Genomic DNA, 24,851 nt, shown 5'->3' on the forward strand with positions numbered 1-24,851 from the left:
CTTTACAATAATCCTACGCAGTAAAAGAGTAAGCTGCAATTCAATTAAAATTAAAGTCCAGAAATAAAATTAATGTATTATGGTTCAGTATTAGTGCAGGTGGTCAAAGAAAGTTGTAGTATTTTCATTATGAAACATGAACACAAGTTAATAATTGAGCCTTTGTTGTTTACTTGATGATTTTATTGTTCTTTCTGGGTTAAGCCTCACAAATATTAATTATAATGACTTTAGAATTACAAAAAACAGCAACAGAAAACACTAGAACACAGTAAGGTCCATCTAAATGATATTTTAAAACAATAATAATAGTAATGCTCTATCCCAACAGAAAAAAGAAAATTTAAAAATATGTTTCCCATGAAACTATACCTCAGAAACTGAAATTCAAAGTCAACTGATTTCAAAGTACAAAGAGAAATAACTCAAACAGCCAGAACCCAGTAGACCACAACGGCAAGCAATAACTGGATGGCAAAGGAGAGACCCACTAAAGGTTATAAAATCCAATTGTAATGGTCTTTGTAAAATCTGTATCTTTAAATAGCTGCTGACGTTTACTTGTCATTCAAACCTACCTTGGAAGAAATGTCCTTCTTCTCCTCCTGTGGCTCTTATTCCTTCCCTTCTCTTCCCACTACTCCCCACCCCTTCACACAATTTTACGCTTTGAAGATGGAAAGCAATTTTTAGTATTATAATTTACCTTTCAGACATAATTTCACAAATATATGCTACCATCTAAAATAACATCATGAAATGCCCCAAGTTGTCCACCACCCAGGGACTACATTCCCATCCCCCTTGCATTCAAATAAGGCTCTGTGACAAATTATCACCAATGAAATGTGGGCAGATGTTTGTCTTTGGGGGTTCTTAAGAAATGTCCTGTGGGTAACAGGCAGGGCTCCAAGGCTCCAGGGAATGGTGGAGACATAAGATGTAAGGCGTCTGGGTTCCTCAATTACCACATGGAGGTAAGCCACAAGCCTGCTAACAAGGAGCACCTGCACTGGACTGTTATGTGAGCAAAATACAAACTTACATGTGTTAAGCCACTGAAATTCTGGGGTATATTTATTACCCTAATTAGCATTACCCAAAGTAAAACATGCATAAACCTTAAGTATTTCAATTCCCCCTAATTAAAGACATTTATAAGGGATATTTTGGAAAGACTGTTTAAAAGGCCACTTAAGTAACATTAAATTTTAAAACCTAAACAATTTTCCACCTTGATTTTACTGTAATTACTTTAAAATGATAGCAAGAAGAGTCCACTGTTAGTAATAAATTTCACTCTTCACATATCTTAACATATTATTTCAGTACCACCTGTTTTCATGATTATTACAGAAAAATGTCCTCCTCAATTCTCCCAATTTAAAAAAAATTACAAAGTGTTTTAAAATACCATAATTCATAATGTCTAATGAAAATTATCAAATACCTAGTTAAGGGCAAAATTCACTTCCATTTTATTGTTTTTAAAGTATTAAAAATTATCACATAGTTTTTAAATTAAGAATTCTTCCTTTCAATATAACCATATGGCAGATAATTCTGTTCACTGTAAATGCACATACACCCATAACAGATACACTTTAACAAAACCATGACATTTTGCATTCTAATAAAGTTCTCCCGCCTATCCTTCACAAAAATACTTCAAAAATGTGTTGAAATTTTAGTGCTTTACTAGGTTTTTTTTTTTAAGCTTAACATTGCTGATATAAATAATAATGATATAAGGCCTAAGGAAACCTGGTGTTAGTAAACAGAGACATTACAAACTTAAACCAATGAAACTCCTCCCACATCATCTTCACCCTGCCGTCACCAAAAAAAAAAAAAAAGAGAAAAAGAAAAAATGCTTTATTTAACCTTTCTGTTGTCTTTACCTTAAACTCCATACCATTATTTTTTCCAGCACAATACAATTAAAATTAAATGAACAGCCCACTTACCACTCCACACAGAATAATAAAAATGGAAAATTACTGAAAGTTGATAGAAGATTTTTGCTTCCACTCAGGAAAATATTCCAAAAGTTTTTGTTTTGTTTTCTCCAGAATCAGTCAACATGAACTAAAACAATTACATAGCAATTCTGTGGCCCTTATAGCTTGTGGATCTATATAAATAAACTCTAGGTCCTTGATCCTTTTTGATGTTTGATTATATTGGAACATATATGTGCTATATATAGCTTAAACAATTTTTTCCAGGGCTACATAGCAAGAACTCACAAAAACAGTAATGAAACTGAAAGATGGCCTATTCGAAAATATGAAAACAAATCAAGTATGACTAGATAGTCTCCATAAACTGGTACACTAGGCTATTTTAATGACAGTCAGTTCAAGGAAAAAGGACTTCTAAAATACATTTAACATTGTTTATATATACTTTATGCATATCAAAGGACTCAAATGTTCTGTTGTCTTGATTTTTAACTTAAGGTGACATAATATTTCTCTCAGTAATCCAGTAAGTATTTGTACTTATACATGTTTTTCAATGCCTACAGTCAGGGCTGCAAGAGGAAGAACTAGTATTTAACTAAGCAGCTATTATGTGCCAAACATATGTTTTTTCAATTTATCCTCAGGACAACCTTACTATAAACGTCTTATCCCCTTGTTACCTATGAGAAAACAGACTTACAGACATTAGGTACCTTGCCTAAGGTAAAACAGCCAAGAAAAGTGGCATAGCCAGAGTTTTGAGGTCCCTAAAACAAGTCCTTTTTCCACTGAACAACATGTGTTGTTTTTCCAGTAGTGTTCATAGAAAACAGCTCTCCACCCCTCCTGCTCTTCTGCTCACTTCCCAGTGAACAGCAGGAAACATTTCTTTGTGAGACCAGGTTCAGAAAGGAGCAATCTCTGACCATTACACAGAGCATGGCCTGCAAGGATGGAATCTGTATGACGACTTCATCCATAGGGTTTTAGCTAGATGAGCTAACTAGACGCAAATAGAGGGTGGAGTAGATAAAGTAAAGAGCAAATAATCATTCAAATACCATTTATATTTGGTTCTGAAATGCACTGTATGCCTACTGACAGCAGATTTACCTCTACAGTTGCGTTCTGCTTAAACTACTCTCAAAATAGCCTTCGAAGAGCACACACTTGGAGTAGACCATACGGGCTGCCTGATCTAGGTTTCGGATACTGTGAGGGAAAACTTGTTTATACGTGACTATCTTGACTGACAACTAAGATAACTAGAGGCAATAAGGTAGTATCTCCTAAAATATAGTACTGTGCTTCCCATGTGTACAAAAGGCTCAGCTAAACTCCCTGAACACAATGCATCTAAACAGCCTAAGCTGAAGAGTCGGCTGTGCTAAGGAGGATGACAGCTCCAGTAACTTCCTCTTCCTCACCGACCTCCTCAGCTCGGCGTGTACACCCCTTTCCCCCTAGGAGGCAGGATAAAACAATTTCAAATGCACGAAATCCATCCAATCCTACCAACACCATAGGGCAGGGAAGCCAGCTTCCATTTCTTCCCCCGCCCCTCCGAGAAAAATTTTATCTTAAAAAAAAATGCTTAAGTATTATCAACGAAAAAGTATTTGCAACGAAAAAAGAGCTGAAAATATGTACTCAGTCCCTCCACACAGCCTTAAGGAAAGGATGAAAAGAAGGGATCTCGACACCGCGTCTTCTCGAGATTTACTGCTTTGATTCACTTTCTCTCGGGTCCCACCGCCGGCCAGAGGGTAGAGCTTGCGGGTCGGAACGCCGAAATATGCCTTCGCCTCTCCTCAGGAGACGTGGGGGCGGCCAAGGCGACGGCGATCGGTGCGTCCCGCCTCCGACCCTCACCTGCCCAGGCCCTAGGCAGCGCCCTGGGCCCGCGCGGGCCCGGCGCCCCGGGAGGCGTCCGGGGAGGCTGGTGAGAGGCAGGCAGGCGGGCGGGCGGACGCCGAGGCGGTTAGGCCGCGCTGCAGGCCGGCGCGCTTCCTGCCGCGGCCCCGGGAACGGCGGCGCGGCCCCGACCCACAGCTCCCGGGCCCCGCTGCTGTGTGTGTGCGGAACACACACTCACCCTCTCCGGACCCCGCGGAGCAGCTCTCACCTGCGAGGCTCCTGAGCCTCGGCCACAAAGGGGGAGGGACACGCCACTCGGGGGTCCCAAACACACGGAACCCGCCCCCAGAGTCCCGGGCCCTGGGCGCGGACCACCCCCCCCCAAACACACACACGCACGCACACCCCGGAACCTTCGCCGCTTCAGACAGAGACGCGGGTCATCCCCGCACCCGACACACACCCACTCGCTGTGGGTCCTCAGGCCGCCTCCCCGGCCGCCGAAGTCCCAACTCGCACACCCCCAGGCACATCTGTCCTTCTCCCACCTCATTTCCCCGGGGACGCGCTCCTCTTCCCAACACTCTCGATCCTACTCGGAGGCACAAAAACACTCTACCTCATTCTCTTCCTCTGGCCCAGAAGGAGCAACAGCAGCCATTTCCCCGCGGCAGGGGAAACACACACACACAAACACGCGCGCGCGCGCGCGCGCCAGGCCCCCACAGATGCTTCCCCTCCGGAGCCGCGGCCGCAGACGCAAACACAAACACCCACTGGCGGGCCTCGCTACCGCCCGCCCCGAAGGGAATCCGCGGCGGCGGCGGGCAGGGCCCGGATCCCGACTCGCGGGCGGGCGCGCAGGGCGCCCGGGCCTGGGGTCGCCGAGGGCCTGCGCCCCCTCCTCACCTGCATTCAGCGCGCCGGGGTCCGGGCGGCGGCGACGGCGGCGGCGGCGGGGCGGCTGCTGCTGGTGCTGGTGCTGCGGCGGCGGGGGAGGCGGCGGCGGCGGTGGCGGCGGGGCTGAGGGCAGCAAAGACATGCAGGCAGCCCGCCGGGGGAAGAGGCACCGGCCGGAGGGGACGCGGGGCGGGCAGGCCGGGCCGGGCCGCCGAGAAACGGCAGAGGCGGCGGCGAGGAGGACGGCTGAGGGGAGCGAGGAGACGGATGGGGGGCTGGGAGGGGGCCGCGCCGCCGGGCTTCGGGGACGGTGACCCTGGGCGCGCAGGAGAGGCCCCGCGGCCGCGGCCGCCGACGCGAAGGGCCCTGCTGGAGGAAGCTGCGCCCCCGCAGCCGCCGGAGCCGCGGCTATTACTCGGAGAGCCGCACAGAGCCTGGCCTTGGCCTTGGCCTCCTGGCGCCGGGGCTGCCGCCGCTGCGGGGGTTGCTGCTGCGCCTGCTGCTGCTGGAGCCGAGGCTGCTGCACAGAGACGCCAGCTTTTGGTGCCTCCGCTCTCGCTCACACACGTTCACACCCCCGAGGGCCGGGGGAGAGGCGTCCGCGCGCTATCGGTATTGAGATTAATAAGAAGGTGCAGAGAGTGCGAGAAGGAGGAGGGTTGATTGACGTGGAGGGGCTGGCGAGAGTCAGTCACTCCCAGGCGCGGAGGGGTGGGGTGAGGGGGAGAAGGCGGAGCTCCAGCGCCGCGCCTTGGCCCCACCTCCGGGGCGCCGCGTTGGGTCGTGGTGCGCGTGCGCGCGCGGCTGCCAGCTCTCTTACCCATTTTCTCCTTTACCCTTGCTGTTTCCTTACTCGCTTTTCTTGGCTTGAGTGACGAGCAGAGCCGGAGAGGCTGGTAGGTTATCAAAAAGCCACAGCCGCAAAGCTATGGGGGTGGCGGGAAGACACTGGTGATCCCGCCTCCCCCGGTGTTCGTGCCCGGACTTGGCGCTGTTTACTGCCCACTCGCCGGAGGCGGCCTGACCGCGAAGCCCAGCGCTGGTCTGAGTGGCGAATGGGACGCCAGGTGAGGTGAACGAAGTGACCTGAAGGAAGAAAATGTTTCCTGACACCTTCAGTGGTTTAATTTTTTTTTTTTAGCGTATAACGCCTGTAAGTTACATAGCGAGGGGTACATAAAAGAACCTGTGACGCTCTACGATAATCCCGTCCTGTTTATTTTCTGAGACTCCCCTCTCACGGTAGAAGTACATTTGTTTGGCCGTGCCAGTTACAGAATGAAAACGGCAAAATGTAAACTAGGAATAGTAATGTTTACTTGGCGAATGTGGCCTTGACATCTGAAGTTTATGGGGTTTAATTTTGTTTTCGTGGGTCAGCTTCGGCTTTTACCACGAGCAGTCCAAAAACAAATTATACCAGCTCTAGAGGCAGAATACTGCTGTTGCAGTTTTGCATAATCTCTTTCCCAACGCATGCCCCGGGCTTGCGTACTTACCAGTGTTGGTCAAGGGTATATTAGCAGTGTTCAGGATTTCCCCCCCCTCCCCACAGGGGTGTTGTTTAGCACACCAAGCACGTGGTGTTGGTTGCAGTTAATCTTAGGCCCTATTATTGAACGTGAAAGGGCTTCATCTCTTGGGGGGGAAAGTTGCGGTAAAAATGCAAATCATCATTTAGCTAGAACGGATAAGTTATTGAAAGAGTCCACCAGAAGAACAGTTGCATCATTTTCATCTTTGTCACCCGGAAGTGTGAGTGAGTAATTGGAGAAGCCCCTCAAGACATGGAAGACCACAGGCTACTTTGTTTCCCCGCCCCCCCCCTCCGTTAAGTTTCCATTTCCCTCCCTAGCAATATCACCCCCTTACCAGCTTCTGCAATGGATCTGAAAATGGCCATAATCCTAGAAGAAGTCCCACTTATTCCTAACTATCTTGATTCTAGGCTCACATATAATGAATAATCACCTTTGGCTTTGTAAGCAACAAAGCCAAACAAGTCACTGCAGGAGCCCAGAATAGGAAACCTGCCCCAGTGGCATCTTGCCACGGCATTTCTCCTTGGCGCAGAAACACTTGCCCCACGGAGAAATACTACCAAATGTTGAAGAAAAGAGGAAAATAAACACCTGAAATATATAAATCAGATGATGGGATATCCTCACACATTTAAGCTTCTTCAAATACCTGTAAGTATATAGATTCCTAGCTATTCATCCATATACCATAAACAAACATCTCTGGAGGGTGTATTATATTCCAGACATTGTATTTAGCATCAGAGACACAAAAATAAGCATATGTAGTCCCTATTCTTAAGTAGCTCACAGCCGTTGTAGGGGAAACAGACCCATAAACAGGAAATTCTCAGAGAACAAACCAGAAACGAAAGTATGAAAGGTAACAAAATTAATAGTCACAATGATGCCCAGGAGGATAAAGCTGATGGCACTAGCAATTTCACTTGAGCCACGTGATACCTGCCAATCTCACAGGCCGAGTAGCTGTAGTGACTGGGGTGAGGAAGGAGGAGAGAGCCTCTGTGGATGTTAAAGAAGCACAAATGAATGGTGCGGTTTGCTGGTCCTGAAGCTCATGTTTATATAGGCCATGTTCATTGTTGGCCTTTAAATTTTAAGTACTAAATGCGTCACAATCCATTGAATAATTATAATTGTGACATTCAGAGTTAAGAATAGTGGATTTTATTATAAAAAGGTCAGTTGAATGCAGGTTAAGTTTAAATAATCTCTACTCTCTGGGTTCTCTTTACACCATAGAAAATAGATTGACTCACTAAAAACAGGAAAGGAATATTTTCATATATTAATGAGTATAACCGTATCATCAAAAAATAGCTTGTTATTTTTCTCATTTGCAAGGAGATTGACGTTAAAGAAATAATAATTTTTAAATAGTTGGCCCTGTACAAATGCTGAGAAATTAAGTCTTTGCTGATATTTTTTAAACTCCCTCATAAGACTCCAATTCAAAGACATTCCAACAACAAAAGAGTAGCACTTAAGTAGTTTTTAAAAAGTAGTTTTATAGTAGATCAAAGTTTGCAACAGAATAGTAACTTGATTTTGATAGCTTATTTCATGGGACTTTTTCATGTTTGACAGATATTGCAATGTTTAAATTAAGAGTAAAAAAGAAAACAATTCTATGAAAGAGAAAGTATAGAAAAAAAGTAAAGAGCTGATTTTGAACATTGCATTTTTAGGGAACTGAAAGAGAAAGGCATATACTGAAAAAAATTTTTTAAATAAAATAACTCAATAAGAAAATATCTCTTTAAAGAAGCGATTTATCCAAGTAAAAACTTCTGGGTTACGTAAGGTCTTTTTGAACAAAATGGTTTAATAGCAGCACTGTGTAGGTACAACTTGTTCTGAAAACACTTATGTTTATTTGCATCATTACAGAATTGTTTCATTACTTCTCAAAAAAAAAAAAAGTACTTGATGTTCTAGTGACCACCTGCGTCTTTTTCAAATTAGCAATTAATATTTTATCTGAGTAAATCTGATCTCTCCATGTTTTTTCTGTTGGTAGCACAGGTAGCTAGACTTACAAGATCCCTTGTAACTATGTTCCTTTGTCTGTTTTCTGAAATTCTGTTGAGCAGCTTGCTCAAAAGGCAAAGATTTAAATTTTGTAATTTAAGAACTTTATTACTATTTTATAGAGAAACAAATTTGATTTTACTGATTTTAGTACACACTTTTATACTAATAGCTACAAAGCTTTTCAAAAAAAGTGTTACATTTAAATTATTTAGTAATGTATAATTAATAAAATAATTAAGGGCTTCTCTGGTGGCGCAGTGGTTGAGAGTCCACCTGCCAATGCAGGGGACACGAGTTCGTGCCCCGGTCCGGGAGGATCCCACATACCGCAGAGCGCCTGGGCCCGTGAGCCATGGCCGCTGAGCCTGCGCGTCCGGAGCCTGTGCTCCACAACGGGAGAGGCCACAACAGTGAGAGGCCCACGTACCGCAAAAAGTAATAATAATAATAATTAAGTGTAATTTACCTGATATTCATTAGTACAACTTTTAAATAGGTATTAATCAATATGATCTTGAATTTTTACTTCCCAGACCTCCTGACAGGGTCTCCAAACTATATTCCAATGACATATTCTACCTTTTACTGAACTACATTCCTCTCCAACTTCCCATCTTTACTCATCTTATTCCTCTTCCTCTCTGCCCCTCTATCCCCATTTCTAATATTTTTTGAGGTACCAATATACCATGGGTATATTCATCCTAGAAAGGTGCCTTTACTCATTGCCTCCACCCCTCTTCCGGTCCATCAACTCTCTGTTTCCATCAACGTCCCATTTGTTCCTTTCTCTAGAATGACTGTGGATGACACCAAGGACAATTCCACTCTCTTGGCCAAAGATAAACATTTTCCACCATTTTTAATAGTGTGCCATATGATATGCTTATCCTAGATAAAATGACAAAGTAGGCAAAGTTCATTTTGGTGTCCTCCTCTCTGTTCTTTCTACACTCCCAGTCTCCAGTCCCTTGAGAACATTCAGAATCTCCACTCCAACCCCATCTACATCAGCACCATTCTTTCCAGTACTTCCCTACATTCCAAAAATGTTCTAGAAGGTAAGTACCACCACCACAAATAAATATCTAGCGCTACAATTTTTCAAGGATTTGGAGGCACCTGGCATACTAGCCAATAATAAAATCAATTATTTTAATGTTGTACTCCAGTGATCTTCATGGGGCCTTCAGAGTTATGCTTCAGAAGCCATCTAGGGTACACAGAGAGGACCAGATAGGTGGATCTCAACTAGAAAGCCTCTGTTTTACATATTGACCATCTAAATTGACTGCATTAGAATTTTCCTTTTTTCATTTTCATGGTTCCATGAACCATACTCCTTTTCTTTGGGGAAACTATTCCTTTCTGTACTATAAACAGGTGAGTCTAGTGGCAGTTGCAGCTCAAGAGAGTCCCCCAACTTCTTGACTACAGGGTGGACATATGACTCAAGCAAAAGCAAGCAGACTTCTTCCCCAGAATGTTTTCAGATAGAACTAAGGGAAGAAGGGCTAGTTCACCATAGTGGTAGTCTGAGGCAAGAAAGAAGGAAAGAAAAAGGAAGCCTTGAGAGTAGCCAGCAGCTACATTCTGCCTTGTGTAGAGTGAATCCATCACACAGAGATGAGAAGTGTAGAGAGTGAGTCCTGGTGGTGCACCAGTGTCCGGTTCCAGTCGTCCTTGGGGTCCAACTGCACATAGTGTAGTTAAATTAACTAGTAAATTCTCTTCAGATAAGTAACTTGAGTTAGACCTCTGCAACCAAACATCCTGACTAATACGTTGTGTTTCTGCATGAAAGGTCTTTCAAAGAAGGCTAACTGCTGCTAAATAAGTCTGAAAATTACTGAACTACAACAGGACAGTATTATTGTTTGAATTGTAGTCTTCAAGCGTTGAAGGTCACCTGGTCTTACTTCCTCATCTTCCACATGAGGAACCTAAAGCAAAGTGACTTGCTGAATATCACCCAGGCAGTCAATGGCAAGTCATTGGGTGATATTTCTAGATATCTAGTTCAGTTCTCTTCATTATACTACCCTGTCATCTTAGTCTAATTCTCCCCAGTGGTATTTTTAAGAGGCAGTTACTCAGAGATACAACTGTAACTTAAAAGTATAAATCACAACAATGGCAATTTCAGACACTGCTTAGTGAGAAGATAGTTGGTGGCATAAGATGAGGCCATAATAGACCCGTTTTCCTCTTTGAGACTTCCGTATATTTTTCTTATTGGAGCCAAGCACACTCTTGAAGTCTTAGATAGTCATATTTCCAGGTTTTAACTACCATCTTTATGCTTGTAACTCCCAGATCTACATCTCCAACTTAGGGTTCTTGCCACACATTCATATCTATATTGTCAATTTCCTCCTAGGTACTTCCATTTGGGCAGTCTTCATATGTCAAGATTAGTATGTCTAAAACTGAGCTCATTGTCTTTCCTCCAAAATCTTTTCCTGGCCTTGTGTGACCCTCTCTCATTAAAAATGGTACCACCATGCTAATGGCCCTGTAATCATGTACATAGTCACCCAATGCAGAATCCTAGAAAGCATCCTTAACTTTTCTTCCCATCCTCCCCATGATCTACCAATGGACCTACTAAATATTTTCATTACTCTAGTCCCTCCATCCCAATGCACTGCTAATGTCTTAAGTTAGCCTGTCATCTCTTACCTGAGCTTTTGCATTTTGTCTATTAATGTACCCCTACTAAGTATAATCCCAGCATCCTCCAAGAATATATGCTATTCATGTGACTCTGCTCTTCAAAATCTTTCAGTGACTTCCTGTAATTGATAAACTAAAACCTAATTTCACAAGCATATCGGTCCCTTAATGATGTGCCTCTCACTTACCATCACCATCTGCAGCCACTTGACCATCTCTCTCACCCCTGGCCTTTAGTGAACTATTGCCATTTCTGAAACAGGACATGCTCTCTTATGTATCTTTTTTTTAATTAATTAATTTTATTTATTTATTTTTGGCTGCATTGCATCTTTGTTGCTGCACGCAGGCTTTCTCTAGTTGCAGCGAGCAGGGGCTACTCTTCGTTGCGGTCCGTGGGCTCCTCATTGCAGTGGCTTCTCTTGTTGCAGAGCACGGGCTCTAGGCACGCAGGCTTCAGTAGTTGCAGCACGCACGCTCAGTAGTTGTGGCTTACGGGGCTCTAGAGCGCAGGCTCAGTAGTTGTGGTGCACAGGCCTAGCTGCTCTGGGCATGTGGGATCTTCCCAGACCAGGGCTCAAACCTGTGTCCCCTGCATTGGCAGGTGGACTCCCAACCACTGTGCCACCAGGGAAGCCCTCTCTTAGGTATCTTTGCACATGATATTTCCTCAGTGTGGTGTGCTCTTTCCTATTTTGTCCTCCTCTTGAAATCACCCTTCATGATTTAGCTCAAGCATCCCTTCCTTTGTCAAGCCTTCTCTAAAAGCCCCAGTGTGTACTTCCTTAGCACACTATGCTCACCTCTATTACAATAAATGTGATTAAATTAAGTAGTAAATTCTCTTCTACATCTAAACTAATTTGAGTTAGACCTCTACAACCAAAACATCTGAACGAATACATGGCGTTTCTGCATGAAAGTTCTTTCAAAGAAGGCTAACTACTGTTAAAATAAAATTGGAAATCACTGAACTAAACGACAATAAGGCATTATTATTGGTTGAATTGTAATCTTTTAAAAAAAGCATCCCATTTGTGGAGGTCAACTAGAAAACCTCCCCCCTCTGGGTGAATGCAGTCTGTCAGAGCACAGCCCCCACTCGACTCTTGGCCAGATGTTTTATGCAATATGCAAACTGAACAACACTATCACAGTGTACTGCAATTATCCATGTAAGTACACATCTGTCGTTCACGTCCTAGACTGCAAGCTCTGTCTTTACCCCTAGTACATCACAGCATCACAGAGTGTCTGACATATAATGCTCAAGGAACATTTGTTTAATTCATTAATTAATAGTAGCACTTCTCAAATCATACCATGTGTCTTAATTTACTAGCAATTAGCTGCTAGTAAAAGAAATCAGAAATAATAGTCACAAACAAAATAAATTTCATTTTTCTCTCACATAAAAGAAGTCTGGAAATAGTCAATTCAGGGCTGATATGGCACATCCATTGTCAGCAGGAACCCATCTCCTTCTCTCTTTGGCTTTGCTGTCTTTAGAACATGCCTTTCTTTCCTGCCTAATCGTCCAATATGGCTGCCAGGGCCACCTGATATGGTTGTGCAGTTTGTTTACTGCAAAGGCACCCAACCAAGAAGTGAGTGGTGCATCTATGCAGAGGAGGAACTTTTTCTAATTCATCTGCTAGCATGGGTGCTTCTTTCTATCAGAGAGATTATGGCCGTTGGGATCCCAACTATCCTATCCATTTTCCTGGCAGGGCAAAAATTATCCCCACTCCTAAGCATTGTCCTGGAAGGCCCACCCAAAAAATATTTGGTTCGACTTCATTGGCCAAAACTTAATGAGAGGACACAAATAGCTGAAAGGGAAGCTGGGAAATAGTGTTTTAGTTAAACACACTGACACCAGAAATAAACTACTGGGCAGCCTCAGTATAGGTACAGCATATATACAATCCATCACCTCAACATTGACTGGATTGTGGATGAGTGCAAAGAAATAGAGTTAAAGCATTGTATTGAGTTTCATAACTAGTTTTAACTCTAGCAAACTTCTAATTATGTTTATCTAAATTAAAGCAAGATACTTTCACCAAAACTTTCATGCTCTGTTTTTAGAAACCAATAATTAATCTCTCTCTCTCTCTCTCTCAAAGGTCAGTAAACACGATCTATATTTAAATTCTCAGTCGTCAAGTAGAAGGACGCCATTACTCTTTGCAAACCAAACAAACAAAAAACTCCTCTTAAGAGGGTCATTCTCCTAACCCAGATACCATTGAAATTTTAGGACTCTGTTTTATATTCATACCCATATTTGTAAGCCACTGGTAGTAAAGACTCTCTACTACCTTTTTTTCAAGGATCTTTATAACCTCAAACACCTTTCCAAATTTAGCACATTTACACTTCACTCACTTTAGGTTCCATCCAAACTTGTTCTCTACATACGCTCTGACTTTCCCACTCTATATCTTTGTTCACATTGTTCTTGGCCTACACTTCTCAACCTTTCATTTGCACACGATCAAAAGAATCACTTCTTTCAAGCACCAGCTCCAATGCTCCTTCATTCATAAAGCCTTCTGGATCCCTCTCCACCTCTACCCTCGCCCAACCAGATATACCTTCCTCCCCATCTGAACACCCACAGCACTTTGAGAGAGGAGACTCTGGCATGTTAACTTGGTGTAGTAGAAGTCTTGCAGCTTTTGGAGTAATACCATTCTGGGTACAAATTCTGGCTCTGCCATTTACTATATGATTCCAGGCAAATTGCTCAACTTCATCTGAAACATAAGTATAATATGTACTTGCAGGGTTGGCATGAAAACAAGTAAAATAGTAAATGTTAATCTTGACAAGAGTAGACAATATTTCTTGACGAAATTAATAAATATAGTATACAGGTTTGTGCTGACTTGTGTTAACACTGAATTTTTCAAAGGTATTTTCAAGGAGCAACTACTGTGCTTTCTTTCATAAGATTTTATCTAAAGTAAAAAAAGAAAAAAAAACATAAAAACAAAACACTGACATAATTAAAAGACATAACCACAAGTTGAAAATACTTAAAGCATGTGTTTAATTCATAAATCTCTTCACAAATAATCTCTAGGTAACCATAGCCTGAAAACTTGTAGAAATACACATGTCTGTTTGCACTGGGTTGGGAGGCAGGCATGATGTGTTCTGCTTCCAATTCTGTCATTACATAGTTTTACTACCTTTGGCAATTTGCCAGGATTTTCATTTCACAGCTTCTTTGTCTATCAAAAACAGGGGAACAAAAACAGGATATTACATACCCTAAACAACTTGAAGATGAAGATAGCCAAGTGAAAATATTATGAGAAATAAAAATAACAAAAAATGCTATATATTAAGTCTTGTAATTATGTTATTATAATAAGACAAATACATGGTTTTTAAAAGTATGTCTCTTTTGGCTCTCTTCCTGCGATGAATTTCTTTATTATCAGCTAAAATGACTTGCTTGCTGACAGCACACCCTAAGCAGTTCCCCAGAACCAACCTACCCACCTACCTTACTTTTTTCTTCCTCCTTCCTTCCTTCCTTTAATAGCACAGGATTTACAATTGCCTGATAAATTAATGTTTTTACCTGACCAACCCTTTTGGTGGATGGAAGAAGATTACATGCTAATGCCTGGGTTGACCCACATAACTGCTTTACCAAAAATACCAAATGTCACCGTGTTCTCTGGCTAAAAGCACTGAGGAGGACATGCTTTTCTGTTTTCCTTGTTCTTGTTTTTCAGGGCAACCTGCAGTTCTGTGTGGCAAGCATGAGTTAGGGATTGAAATCCGAGAATGATTATATGACATCAACTCAGGCTTTACACTGTTATGTGAATCTGTTGATAAAGTTATGGTCAGTTGCCATAGGGATGATTTTTCAGATGAGAAATTTCCATGAAATTTCAAATTTCCAAAAGAATAAAGATGTTCAACCTTTGGATTTATTTTCGTTGGTATTTTTATTGTGTACTTTTAAATTAAAATATCAGCCCATTCAATAGAGAAGTAGAAGTGCCTAAAGAAACCAAGAAGTGGGAAGACAGTGTACGTTTATCAAGATTTCACTGTCTGCCACATTACTCTGAAAGCATGCATGGTACCATAATTTCCCTGAAGGATTGTTAAGAATTGATATTTCGTGTTCTCTAAACATTCCATTTGAAGCTTTTTTTTTTTTTGACTGCACTCCAAGGCTTGTGGGATCTTGGGATCGAACAGGGTGCCCTCTGCAATGAAAGCAGGGAGTCTTAACCACTGGGCAGCCGGGGAATTCTGTGAAGCATTTTTGTATTTCTTTCAGAAACCAAGGACATTTTGGGGGGATTTTTCCCTGTCAACGAAGGACATTTATCATATAGCCTCTAAATATATGTCCCATACTGTGCTACAGAGACTGTTGAACTAGCTACACTATTTGGGCTGAGGCCCAAGTCAGGGATTCTTTCCCACAGAAATGAAAATGGCCAGTTGGCTGACTTACCCTGCGGCACGTGAGAAGCTGGATCAGCAAGATAGAGAATGGTGGACAGGCAGGGACAGGTGGGACAGAGAGAGGATGGCAGTCCACGTCCTCACGATGAGAGGCACTGAGGAAGCTCTGCCCAGATGTCCAGCTAACATCTCGGAGCTAGAAATACAGTCTTCTCCATCTGATGTGAGAAAGAACGTGCGGAGCTGCTCTTTAGATCCCAGCAGCCCTTCGCATCTTGTTAATATGGCTAAGTTCTCTCCTTATTTAACACTGTCAATTTTTTATGACCCTGACTTGTTGAAGGAGCCAGGACAATTGTTCTGGTTTGTCTAAAGCTTCCTTGTGTTCTCATTGAGTTTGTTCCACTATCCCCTGTGTTTTTTGTAAACCAAATGTTACATCCAAAAGTTTATTGGATCGAAATTAAACATTTTTGGCTCGACTACAGCACAGGTACATTCAGTGTGTCTTGTTACCTCCCATCGGGAGACACATACTACCTGGTTGACTCACAAGAAATGACAATGAATCTGGACCCTGGACTAGAGTGATTACAGTTGTCTCCCCCAGAAATCTAGCTCAATGACATTTTGCCTGTAGAGACCTAATAACTATTTGGTAAAATATAGACTTCTGTATTGTTTTTGCCCTTAAGGACTTTCTATGTTAGTTAAGCCTTAAGTTGGTTTTAGAACCCATTATCTGAGTGTTTTGTTTTGTTTTTATTTTGATGGTAGACTTACCTTCACGATTAAGTTTTACTTGGTATGTTATTAAGATTGGTTTTCATAAACCATCTTGTGCAGTAAACTGTGGCCCAGAAGCAAACTGTATGGCAGGGCCAATAAACTAGATGTTAAAATTTTTCAACAGATATTCCACTCATTAAATAATTTGCAGTTTGAAATTTAAAACATGTAATCTAAAATAACTCTTGAAATGTCAAACACTGGGTTTTTTTTAACTGCTGATATACCTACACAAAACAAATTCAATGAACTTGCACCAGCTGACCTTTAAAATAATCATCAGTTAAAGGAATAATGCTCTTTTCTGCGTCAGGGATAATCTTGTTATTTGTGTTTTTTCTAGAATTATTCTCCACTTTTGAATTTAGGTTGTCTATATTGGTGGCCTAATCCCCCAAAATAACCAAGAAAGCACAATATTTCTAATATTTCAAATAATCTAATTTCTTCCTATCGACTTTCCATATATAATATTACATTCCTTCTGTATCTACACTGTGCAGTTTTTCTATAAACAACTTTCAGATTTAACTATTTTGACTGAATGGACACACCAAATCTGGTTTGTTTTGTTTTTTTCTTGGACAGATTTTTGTTTTTGAAATAGATCAATCTTTTTTTTTTTTTTTTTTTTTTTGCGGTACGCGGGCCTCTCACTGCTGTGGCCTCTCCCGTTGCAGAGCACAGGCTCTGGACGCGCAGGCTCAGCGGCCATGGCTCACGGGCCCAGCCGCTCCGCGGCATGTGGGATCTTCCCGGACCGGGGCACGAACCCGCGTCCCCTGCATCGGCAGGCGGACTCTCAACCACTGTGCCACCAGGTAAGCCCTAGATCAATCGTTTGATGTGTAGAGAGCCTCTATGTCACCTTTCAGCTCTAAAATGACTCATGCTCATCTCACATTACAATTTGTGTTCTTTTGTTAACCTTTTCGGTTCCTTCCTTCTATTAACCTGAACTTAAAAGTTCTAATTTCGACATCTTTAAGACAATCACTACACAAAACTTTTTCCTATTGCTTGTTATAATTTCTGAAAATTAACCATGGGGAGTCAGTCTTTTGAAAATAAAAACTTCTGTAAAATATATTAAAATATATATCATCCTAAATTAGTGTGTCCCAACACCTGCTATGCAGAACACTATTTCCTTGAGATTCTCAGGGTATAGGGACCAAGGAGATTCTGTGGTCAAATATATACAGGAAATGCTACACACTGTACTTCTCTTGAAAACTCACAATATTCTTAAGTTTAACAAAAAAATTGAAAAGTCCTACCTACAGAAACATGTTTTACTTCATTTACCCCAGTGTTTTCTCTGATATATTGACCACAGAACTCTATTTACTTAACATCCATAAATGTCTCCAAGTAGAGCATAGCTGGGGAAACACTACCTGAACCTATAATCAGCAAACATTTGCTTTAGAATCATTGAACTAGAAAGCTGGAAATCTTGTGTTATTGATCATGTATCTTAAAGTTTTTCAGATTAAAAAATAGACCTTTAAGAGTTAAATGACTTGGCTTAAAAAATAAAGCCAAGATCAGAATCCATATTTCGTTCCCATCTGATTCCTGGGAACTCAAAACAATACAATTCTATAATTCCCTAATTGAAATTAAACAATTATTTGGTCAAAGTTCTGTAGAACTATAGAGCACATAGACCTCTTCAGTTGGGTTGCTGTGATCCCATAAGATGTTACGGGAAAGGGAGTGTGAGTTTTTGTAAATTTTGTTTGTTTTTTGTTTATAAAAATGGGGTCAATCCATAGGTAATGCTTTGAATCTACTTTTTTCACTTGATTCTATATTGTTAATATATTTTCATGACATTAAATATAATCCTAGAGCACAGTTCTCAACCCCATCAAACCCAACACTCCCCTTTCATAGCAAATATTTTGTAATACTTTATTATCCTTAGATGACATGCATAGATAATATATTGTATATACATAAACAATTTATAAGAAAGATAATGCCTTAGCTGTGATGTATAGGATAATTAAAAGCAAAGCAATTTATAATGAAATAATATATGAGATGCTCAGGCATGACTTCATTGGAAGGCAGAGTGAAAAAGTTAGATGTTTGTACCTATAAGTAGCTTTGTTTTTTTTAATTTATTTTTTATTTCGGTAACACTAGTTTATAATACTGTATAAGTTTCATGTATACAAAGTTATATTTCTGCTTGTGTATACACTACAGTGTACTCACCACCAAAAATACAGTTTCTGTCTGTCACCATACGGTTGATCCCTTTTACCCATTTCGCCTTCCCTTCCCCCCCTCTTCCCCTCTCGTATCCATTACTCTGTTCTCTGTATCTGCATGTTTGTTGTTGTTTGGTTTTGACTTGTTTCATTTTTGGTTTTGTTTATTTGTTTGTTTTCTATTCCACATAGGAGTGAAATCATATGATATTTGTCTTTCTCCTGTAGTTTGAATGCAAATGTCGTGACTACAAAAGCAGACTGATAGACAGACGTGGTGATTTGTCATAGGAGTGACACTGGCAGGAGTCACATGATTTTACCAAGATGATGAACTGCTCTGGGTAAAATTCCAAGCAAAACAAAATACGTTCTTTCTGTTATTTACATAATAACTGCAGTCCTAGAAAAGTTATATTAAAAACCATGAAAAAAACAATTTATGCTTTAGGTAAAATGGAGTTGAGGTCTCGGTTCAGATCATATACATGGATTTTTTACCTACATGAATGTCTAGAGGGACATACGAAAATCACATAGGATGCAAGGGCATGCATCCTTTTAAGTGCAGAACTTTCCCGAGGATTTCAGAACATCTAGCATCTCCAGCCCCTGTCCACTAATCCAAAATATCACTTCCCACTGCTACTCATGTGATTATGATGTCCAAAATCCTTCCCTACAAATTCTCAAAATGCCCTCACCCATGAGGGGGTACATACTAATTAAGGATTGCTATTGTAGAATGTGTTTTAAAGATTGCTTAACATTCCATTGAGTGGATTACCAACTCTTCACTAAATTCAAGGACACAGTCTGCTTAAATTACCAAATAATCATAATTATTATTCTACCAACTGAGAGCACACGATGTCCCAGACATTTTATTTGCATTTGGTTATTTAACCTTTACAATTGCCATATTAAGAGGTATTATTTTCCCCATTTTACAGATGAGAAACCTGAGGCTCAAAGATATCAAGTAACTTTCTTCAAGGGAGCCAGGATCCAAATCCAGGTCTTTTTGATGTATAAGTGCATATACTTAGCCACAACAATATACTGTCAGATGTAGTTTGTATTACTTCTTAGAGTAGCCATTCTCTTTCTGTTCAATTCTTTTCTTACCTTCTGATTCAGCTTCTCTTCATAATTGCCTTTCCTTTCTGATCTTTCTGGAACAATTCTTTTCTGGAAACAAGAGGCTGTTCTGCAGTCCCTCCTTCCCCTGCCTTTTAAAGTGGAGATCTGTGTTAGATTTGGATCCACTACAATTGGTTCTAATTAATGTCCCTACCTTCAGGCTGTCTCTGAATAAATGACTCAATGTAACTGAGCAAATTCAATTTTTAAAGGAACTTGAGGATTTTTAACCTGAACTAACACATCCAGGGAGTATTCTATTACATGTTCATTGCTTATTTTTCCTCACCAGCCATTCATCTTTTAAATGACTAGATGGTTGCTTTCACTCCCCGACTATTGTCATATGAAATACTATTTCAGTGGCTATGAATGACCTCCTCATTAGTGGAGTGTTTTTTTCCTCCATTACTAGAGTGGAAGTAATTTGAGGACAGAGAACGTATGCAACTATGTTTCTACTATGTTATATTGTAATGCTTGTACCTAATAAATTCACAGTAAATATCTATTGAGTGATGACATGAAGCTCAATTCAGTCTAATTTAGCACAATAATTATAAGCTGAGCATGAATAGACTTCCTCACTTAGATCCTTGGTATTTTGTTTTCCACACCTATAAAATGAGCTGAATTCCTAGAACTGTTACTAAGACACATGAGGTATTTGTGTGTTGCTGGAACTATACTAGCACTAGGGGGAATTTGAGAAGAGTAGCTTCCTTTCCCCCTCTATCTTTTCCCTACAGTCCCCTTCCCTTCAGAGTACTTTGAGCCAAAGTGTTCAGGATTCAAATTTTGGACTTGTGTACATACAGAGTATTGTTTCTTTGTGTGTGACATGCGTATGGAATTTGGTGGGATATATGGACACAATTAACAAACTTTTAGCTTTCTATTGTTATTATTTTAAAAGATATAGAGCACATTTCCCTAATTAGGAATGAAAGAAGACTCTAGAGCATATAGTACCCTCACTGTATGGACTAACTTTCTCATTATACTGCACTGTATGTATCTCTTGAGAGAATATTCAGCTTATTATGTTGTGGTACAGTCTGAAGGGCCAGGCTTTTCTTGTTGATAATTGTCAAGGCAAGAAGCTAGGTCTCAGACAGGAAAGTTTGATTGAGTGGGTGCGCCCAAAACAGATATGAAATGAAATTTGATCTCCAAAGATCAGGGAGTCAGAATGTTTGGAAATGTACTCTTCATAATTAATATTAAAGATGGCACCCTGGGCTTCCCTGGTGGCGCAGTGGTTGAGATGCAGGGGATACAGTGGATGCCGATGCAGGGGACACGGGTTCGTGCTCCGGTCCGGGAAGATCCCACATGCCACGGAGCGGCTGGGCCCGTGAGCCATGGCCGCTGAGCCTGCGCGTCCGGAGCCTGTGCTCCACAACGGGAGAGGCCGCAACAGTGAGAGGCCCGCGTACCGCAAAAAAAAAAAAAAGATGGCTCCCTGATCCCCCATGTGGGAAACAAGAAGGACGGACACAGATAAGACCTGTTTGTGTTTTTTGTCTTTTTTCCACTCCAGGTTAACACATGAGCTTTGGAGGCAAGGTATACCTTCAACCCAGATTTTCCAAATTCATGCTGTTATTTAGCTTTATTTACCTTTTGTTATCCTCCAATCTTTAATAAACTATTTTAGCTGGATTACAGAAAATGAAGGGGTCATTTGTCCTTGCTTGGACCAGACTGCCAAAAGGAGACTCTTCACCCCATCCTCCACCCTCAGCATGGCTGTCTCAATGGCAATCAGTTTAAAGACTCCAATGGCCATGGAAAGGCAGGGGAAACAGGCAGGGCCATGCGGTCTAACCGTCTCCTGATCATCTGGAAATTCTTCTAATGCTGAACTTGGAAGATCGAGGTTATATTTTTGTAAAGCAAAACAGAATCCAAGTACATATGACTCATTGCTCTATCCTCAGAGCCTTCCTAGTACATGGTGCTCACTAAGAATTTGTATAATAAATAATGAGCCAGCATATACTTACTGAGCTTTGTCTTTCTATGTGCCTATCACTGTGTTTCATAGCCAGCATCTAAACGGCAGTGCAGGCAACTTTTACTCCGGTTCAACTCAGTACCCTTTGAGTACCTTCTATGAGCAAGGAACTGAGTCAGCTGCTCTGGGAGACACAAGTATGAATAAAGTATGTCATCTTGCTTTAAGGAGCTAAGAATCTAGTGGTGGAGATAGACACAGACCTAAATAACTCTTTCTTTAACGTGTAACCTCAGGGAGGTCTCAAGTTCCCTAACTCATTACCTTTCTCTCTTTTTGTAAGCATTTTTCAACTTCTTTTTCCCTTAAGAACACTCGTGCTTTTGTGCTTCATCTTCCTTGCCTTTTTCACTCCCTTGGCACCATTCTTATGTTCTTTCCTATCAACAATTCTTATTGTTCTAATAGCTCCCTCCTCCCTTTACTTAAGCAAGCTTTGAGCATATCCTTCTTGACTGGAGAAAAGACTTCCCTGGAGGCTTTCTTTGATTATCTTTCAAGTTTCGTTTCTTTTCATTTTTATTTTTTAAAGTTTTTCTGTACTGCAAGTTGGCAATTCTTAACTTCTGGTAGAATAGCCTTCTGTATATTTTCTTTTTTTTTTTTTTTTTTGCGGTACGCGGGCCTCTCACTGTTGTGGCCTCTCCCGTGGTGGAGCACAGGCTCTGGACGCACAGGCTTAGCGGCCATGGCTCATGGGCCCAGCCACTCCACAGCATGTGGGATCTTCCCGGGCCGGGGCACGAACCAGTGTCCCCTGCATCGGCAGGCGGACTCTCAACCACTACAAATATACAGAAGGTATATATACACCTTCTGTATATTTTCTCCAGAAGATATTTAGGAAATGTTTTATTAGTAAAGTGAAAAATCTGTACCTAGTGTGTTTCTCTCCCCCATCCTCCCTTAACACATAATATATTACAGAAGCTGGTTAAAATTCTTCATGGTGAATGTATGCATGCTGTCTATTATAAACAATGTTGCCTCATTAAAATCGGATGAGACAATAAAAATCATTATCTGAATTGTGTAGCAAAGATCCAACAAGATGAATTAAGGCAAAAAATATAATGCCATTCTAAACCTCACCAGTTTTTTCTAATTTTAGTGAAAGAAGAAAAATGAAATACTACTTTGCATTTTTAAACAAATATTTTATTACTATAGTTCTGATTTTGTAGAGCAGTTTACAATTTACAAAACTTTTTGATGTACTAGCAGCTCATTTGATCTTTAAAACCACATTGTTTTGAAAAAATCAGAGTTATGTCACAACTGTCATTTTTAGTAGATAAGAAAACCCAGAGATGCCAAATGACATCTTTAAACTCACAAGATCTGCTTATATGCGGCAGATCTAGATCTCAAATACAAGCATTCTAACCTTTAGAACATGATTCTTCTACATCTTAATGCTATACATTATTTCATAAGGCTATTTATATTTACGTTTAAATGAGATTTTAATTATGTCGAAATTTCTGAATCACAACCTCTATTGTAGAAATATTTTTCACTAAACACTTGTGTAGCAAATTAATATAGATTGTGTGGTTATCTAGTAGGACAAAACATTTCATCCTTTAGAATCCAGACTTTTTAGCAACTACTAACGCAGAGAGTGCTTCCTGAAGCACAGGAGCTAGAGGAACCCAGGAGACAGACTCTATAGGTCTAAATAATTGCCCTGAATCCAAAGAGAGCTCTCTAATGAACTATATTTTGAAGACTGCATGAGAGTGAGAACACTTACCCAATTGTCTATGTCAATGAATTAGCACCAATTATCAAAATTTTGGAGAGTTAGGGGGCTATTATAGTATTAAATGAATAGAACAATGATCTGACTTTTCATTCTAATGAAGTTTTGTGGAATACGATTTATATCAGTGAAACAAATGGGGCAGGTACAATTACTTGAAATCAAGATAAATGAATAGAAATCATCCGAGAGTTTTTAATTGAGATATAATTGACATAAAACATTAGTTTCAGGTGTACAACATAATGATTTTATATACACACACACACATATATATATAGCTAGATAATCACCACAATAAGTCTAGTTAGCATCCATCATCACACATAGTTACAAATTTTTCTTTTTTCTTGTGATGAGAACTTTTAAGATCTCCTCTTTTAGCACTTTCAAATATACAATACAGTATTATTAACTATAGTCACCATATTACACATTACAAACCCAGGACTTATTTATGTTATAACTGGAAATTTGTACATTTTGACCACCTTCACCCATTTTGCCTCACCCCTTACTCCCCACCTCTGGAAACCAATCTGTTCTTTGTGTCTCTGAATTTGGGGGTTTTATTTTTTCTTCTTAGATTCCACATATAAGTGAGATCTTATGGTGTTTGTCTTTCTCTGTCTAACTTATTTCACTTAACATAATGTTGTCCTAAATGGCTGGATTTCCTTTTTCTTTATGGGTAATAGTATTCCATTTTGTGTATATGTATATCCTCACATCTTCCTTAACCATTCATCCATCTATGGACACTTACATTCTTTCCATGTCCTGACTACTCTAAATAATGCTGCAATGAACATGGGTGCAGATATCTTTTTGAGTTTGTATTTTTATTTCCTTCAAATAAATACCCAGAGGTGGAATTGCTGGATCGTATAGTAGTCCTATTTTCAGTTTTTTGGAGGAACTTCCATACTGTTTCCCGCAGTGGCTGCACCAACTTACATTCCTATCAATCGTGCACAAGGGTTCCTTTTTCTCCATATCCTTGCCAACACTTGTCATTTCTTGTCTTTTTGATAGTAGACATTCTAACAAGTATGAAAATGGTTTTGATTTGCATTTTCCTGATGATTAGTGATGTTGAGCACCTTTTCATATACCTGTTGTTCATCTATATGTCTTCTTTGGAAAAATGTCTATTCAGATCCCCTGCCCATTTTTTAATCAGAGGGAGGTTGTTTCTCTATTGAGTTGTACGAGTTCTTTAGATATTTTGGACATTAACCCCTTATATGAGAGAGTTTTCTAATAGAAGGATTAGATGGGAATGACAAACTAAAAGTGAAGTAAATATGAAAGATCTTAAAATGTATTACCTTCAAAAGTCTTCAGTAGTCTTGTATATGTCTAAGTCACATAAGACTAAGTCTTATAAGTCTCACAAGTACATAAGTCTCATGCACTTAGCTGCTTGTCATTCTGAAAGGCAAACTGCAAATCAGCCAATGATAAACACATTTTTAAAATCTCTTT

General features: G+C 40.5%; 2 protein-coding genes across 4 annotated transcripts in view; one reads left to right on the forward strand and one right to left on the reverse strand.

Moving 5' to 3' along the window:
- Positions 1 to 5,271, reverse strand: part of CNOT6L (CCR4-NOT transcription complex subunit 6 like) — a 119,458-nt gene extending 114,187 nt beyond the window's left edge. Inside the window, exon 1 of one of the 3 annotated variants that reach the window (XM_067736336.1) lies at positions 4,734 to 5,271. Coding sequence is in view for 2 of the 3 variants with exons in the window: in XM_067736335.1 (XP_067592436.1) it covers positions 4,444 to 4,448 (5 nt within the window). In the remaining variant the exon portion in view is untranslated. Of the gene's footprint in view, positions 1 to 4,372; positions 4,591 to 4,733 lie in introns of those variants that run through there. The other 2 variants (XM_067736335.1, XM_067736334.1) reach the window with 2 other exon arrangements.
- A 267-nt stretch (positions 5,272 to 5,538) lies between these two features.
- MRPL1 (mitochondrial ribosomal protein L1) overlaps positions 5,539 to 24,851 on the forward strand; it is a 93,198-nt gene continuing 73,885 nt past the window's right edge. Inside the window, exon 1 of the mRNA XM_067736339.1 lies at positions 5,539 to 5,791. The gene's annotated coding sequence lies outside the window, so the exon portion shown is untranslated. The remainder of the gene's footprint in view (positions 5,792 to 24,851) is intronic.

Source organism: Pseudorca crassidens, chromosome 4 (assembly GCF_039906515.1).
Source record: "Pseudorca crassidens isolate mPseCra1 chromosome 4, mPseCra1.hap1, whole genome shotgun sequence".
NCBI classification, from domain to species: Eukaryota; Metazoa; Chordata; class Mammalia; order Artiodactyla; family Delphinidae; genus Pseudorca; species Pseudorca crassidens.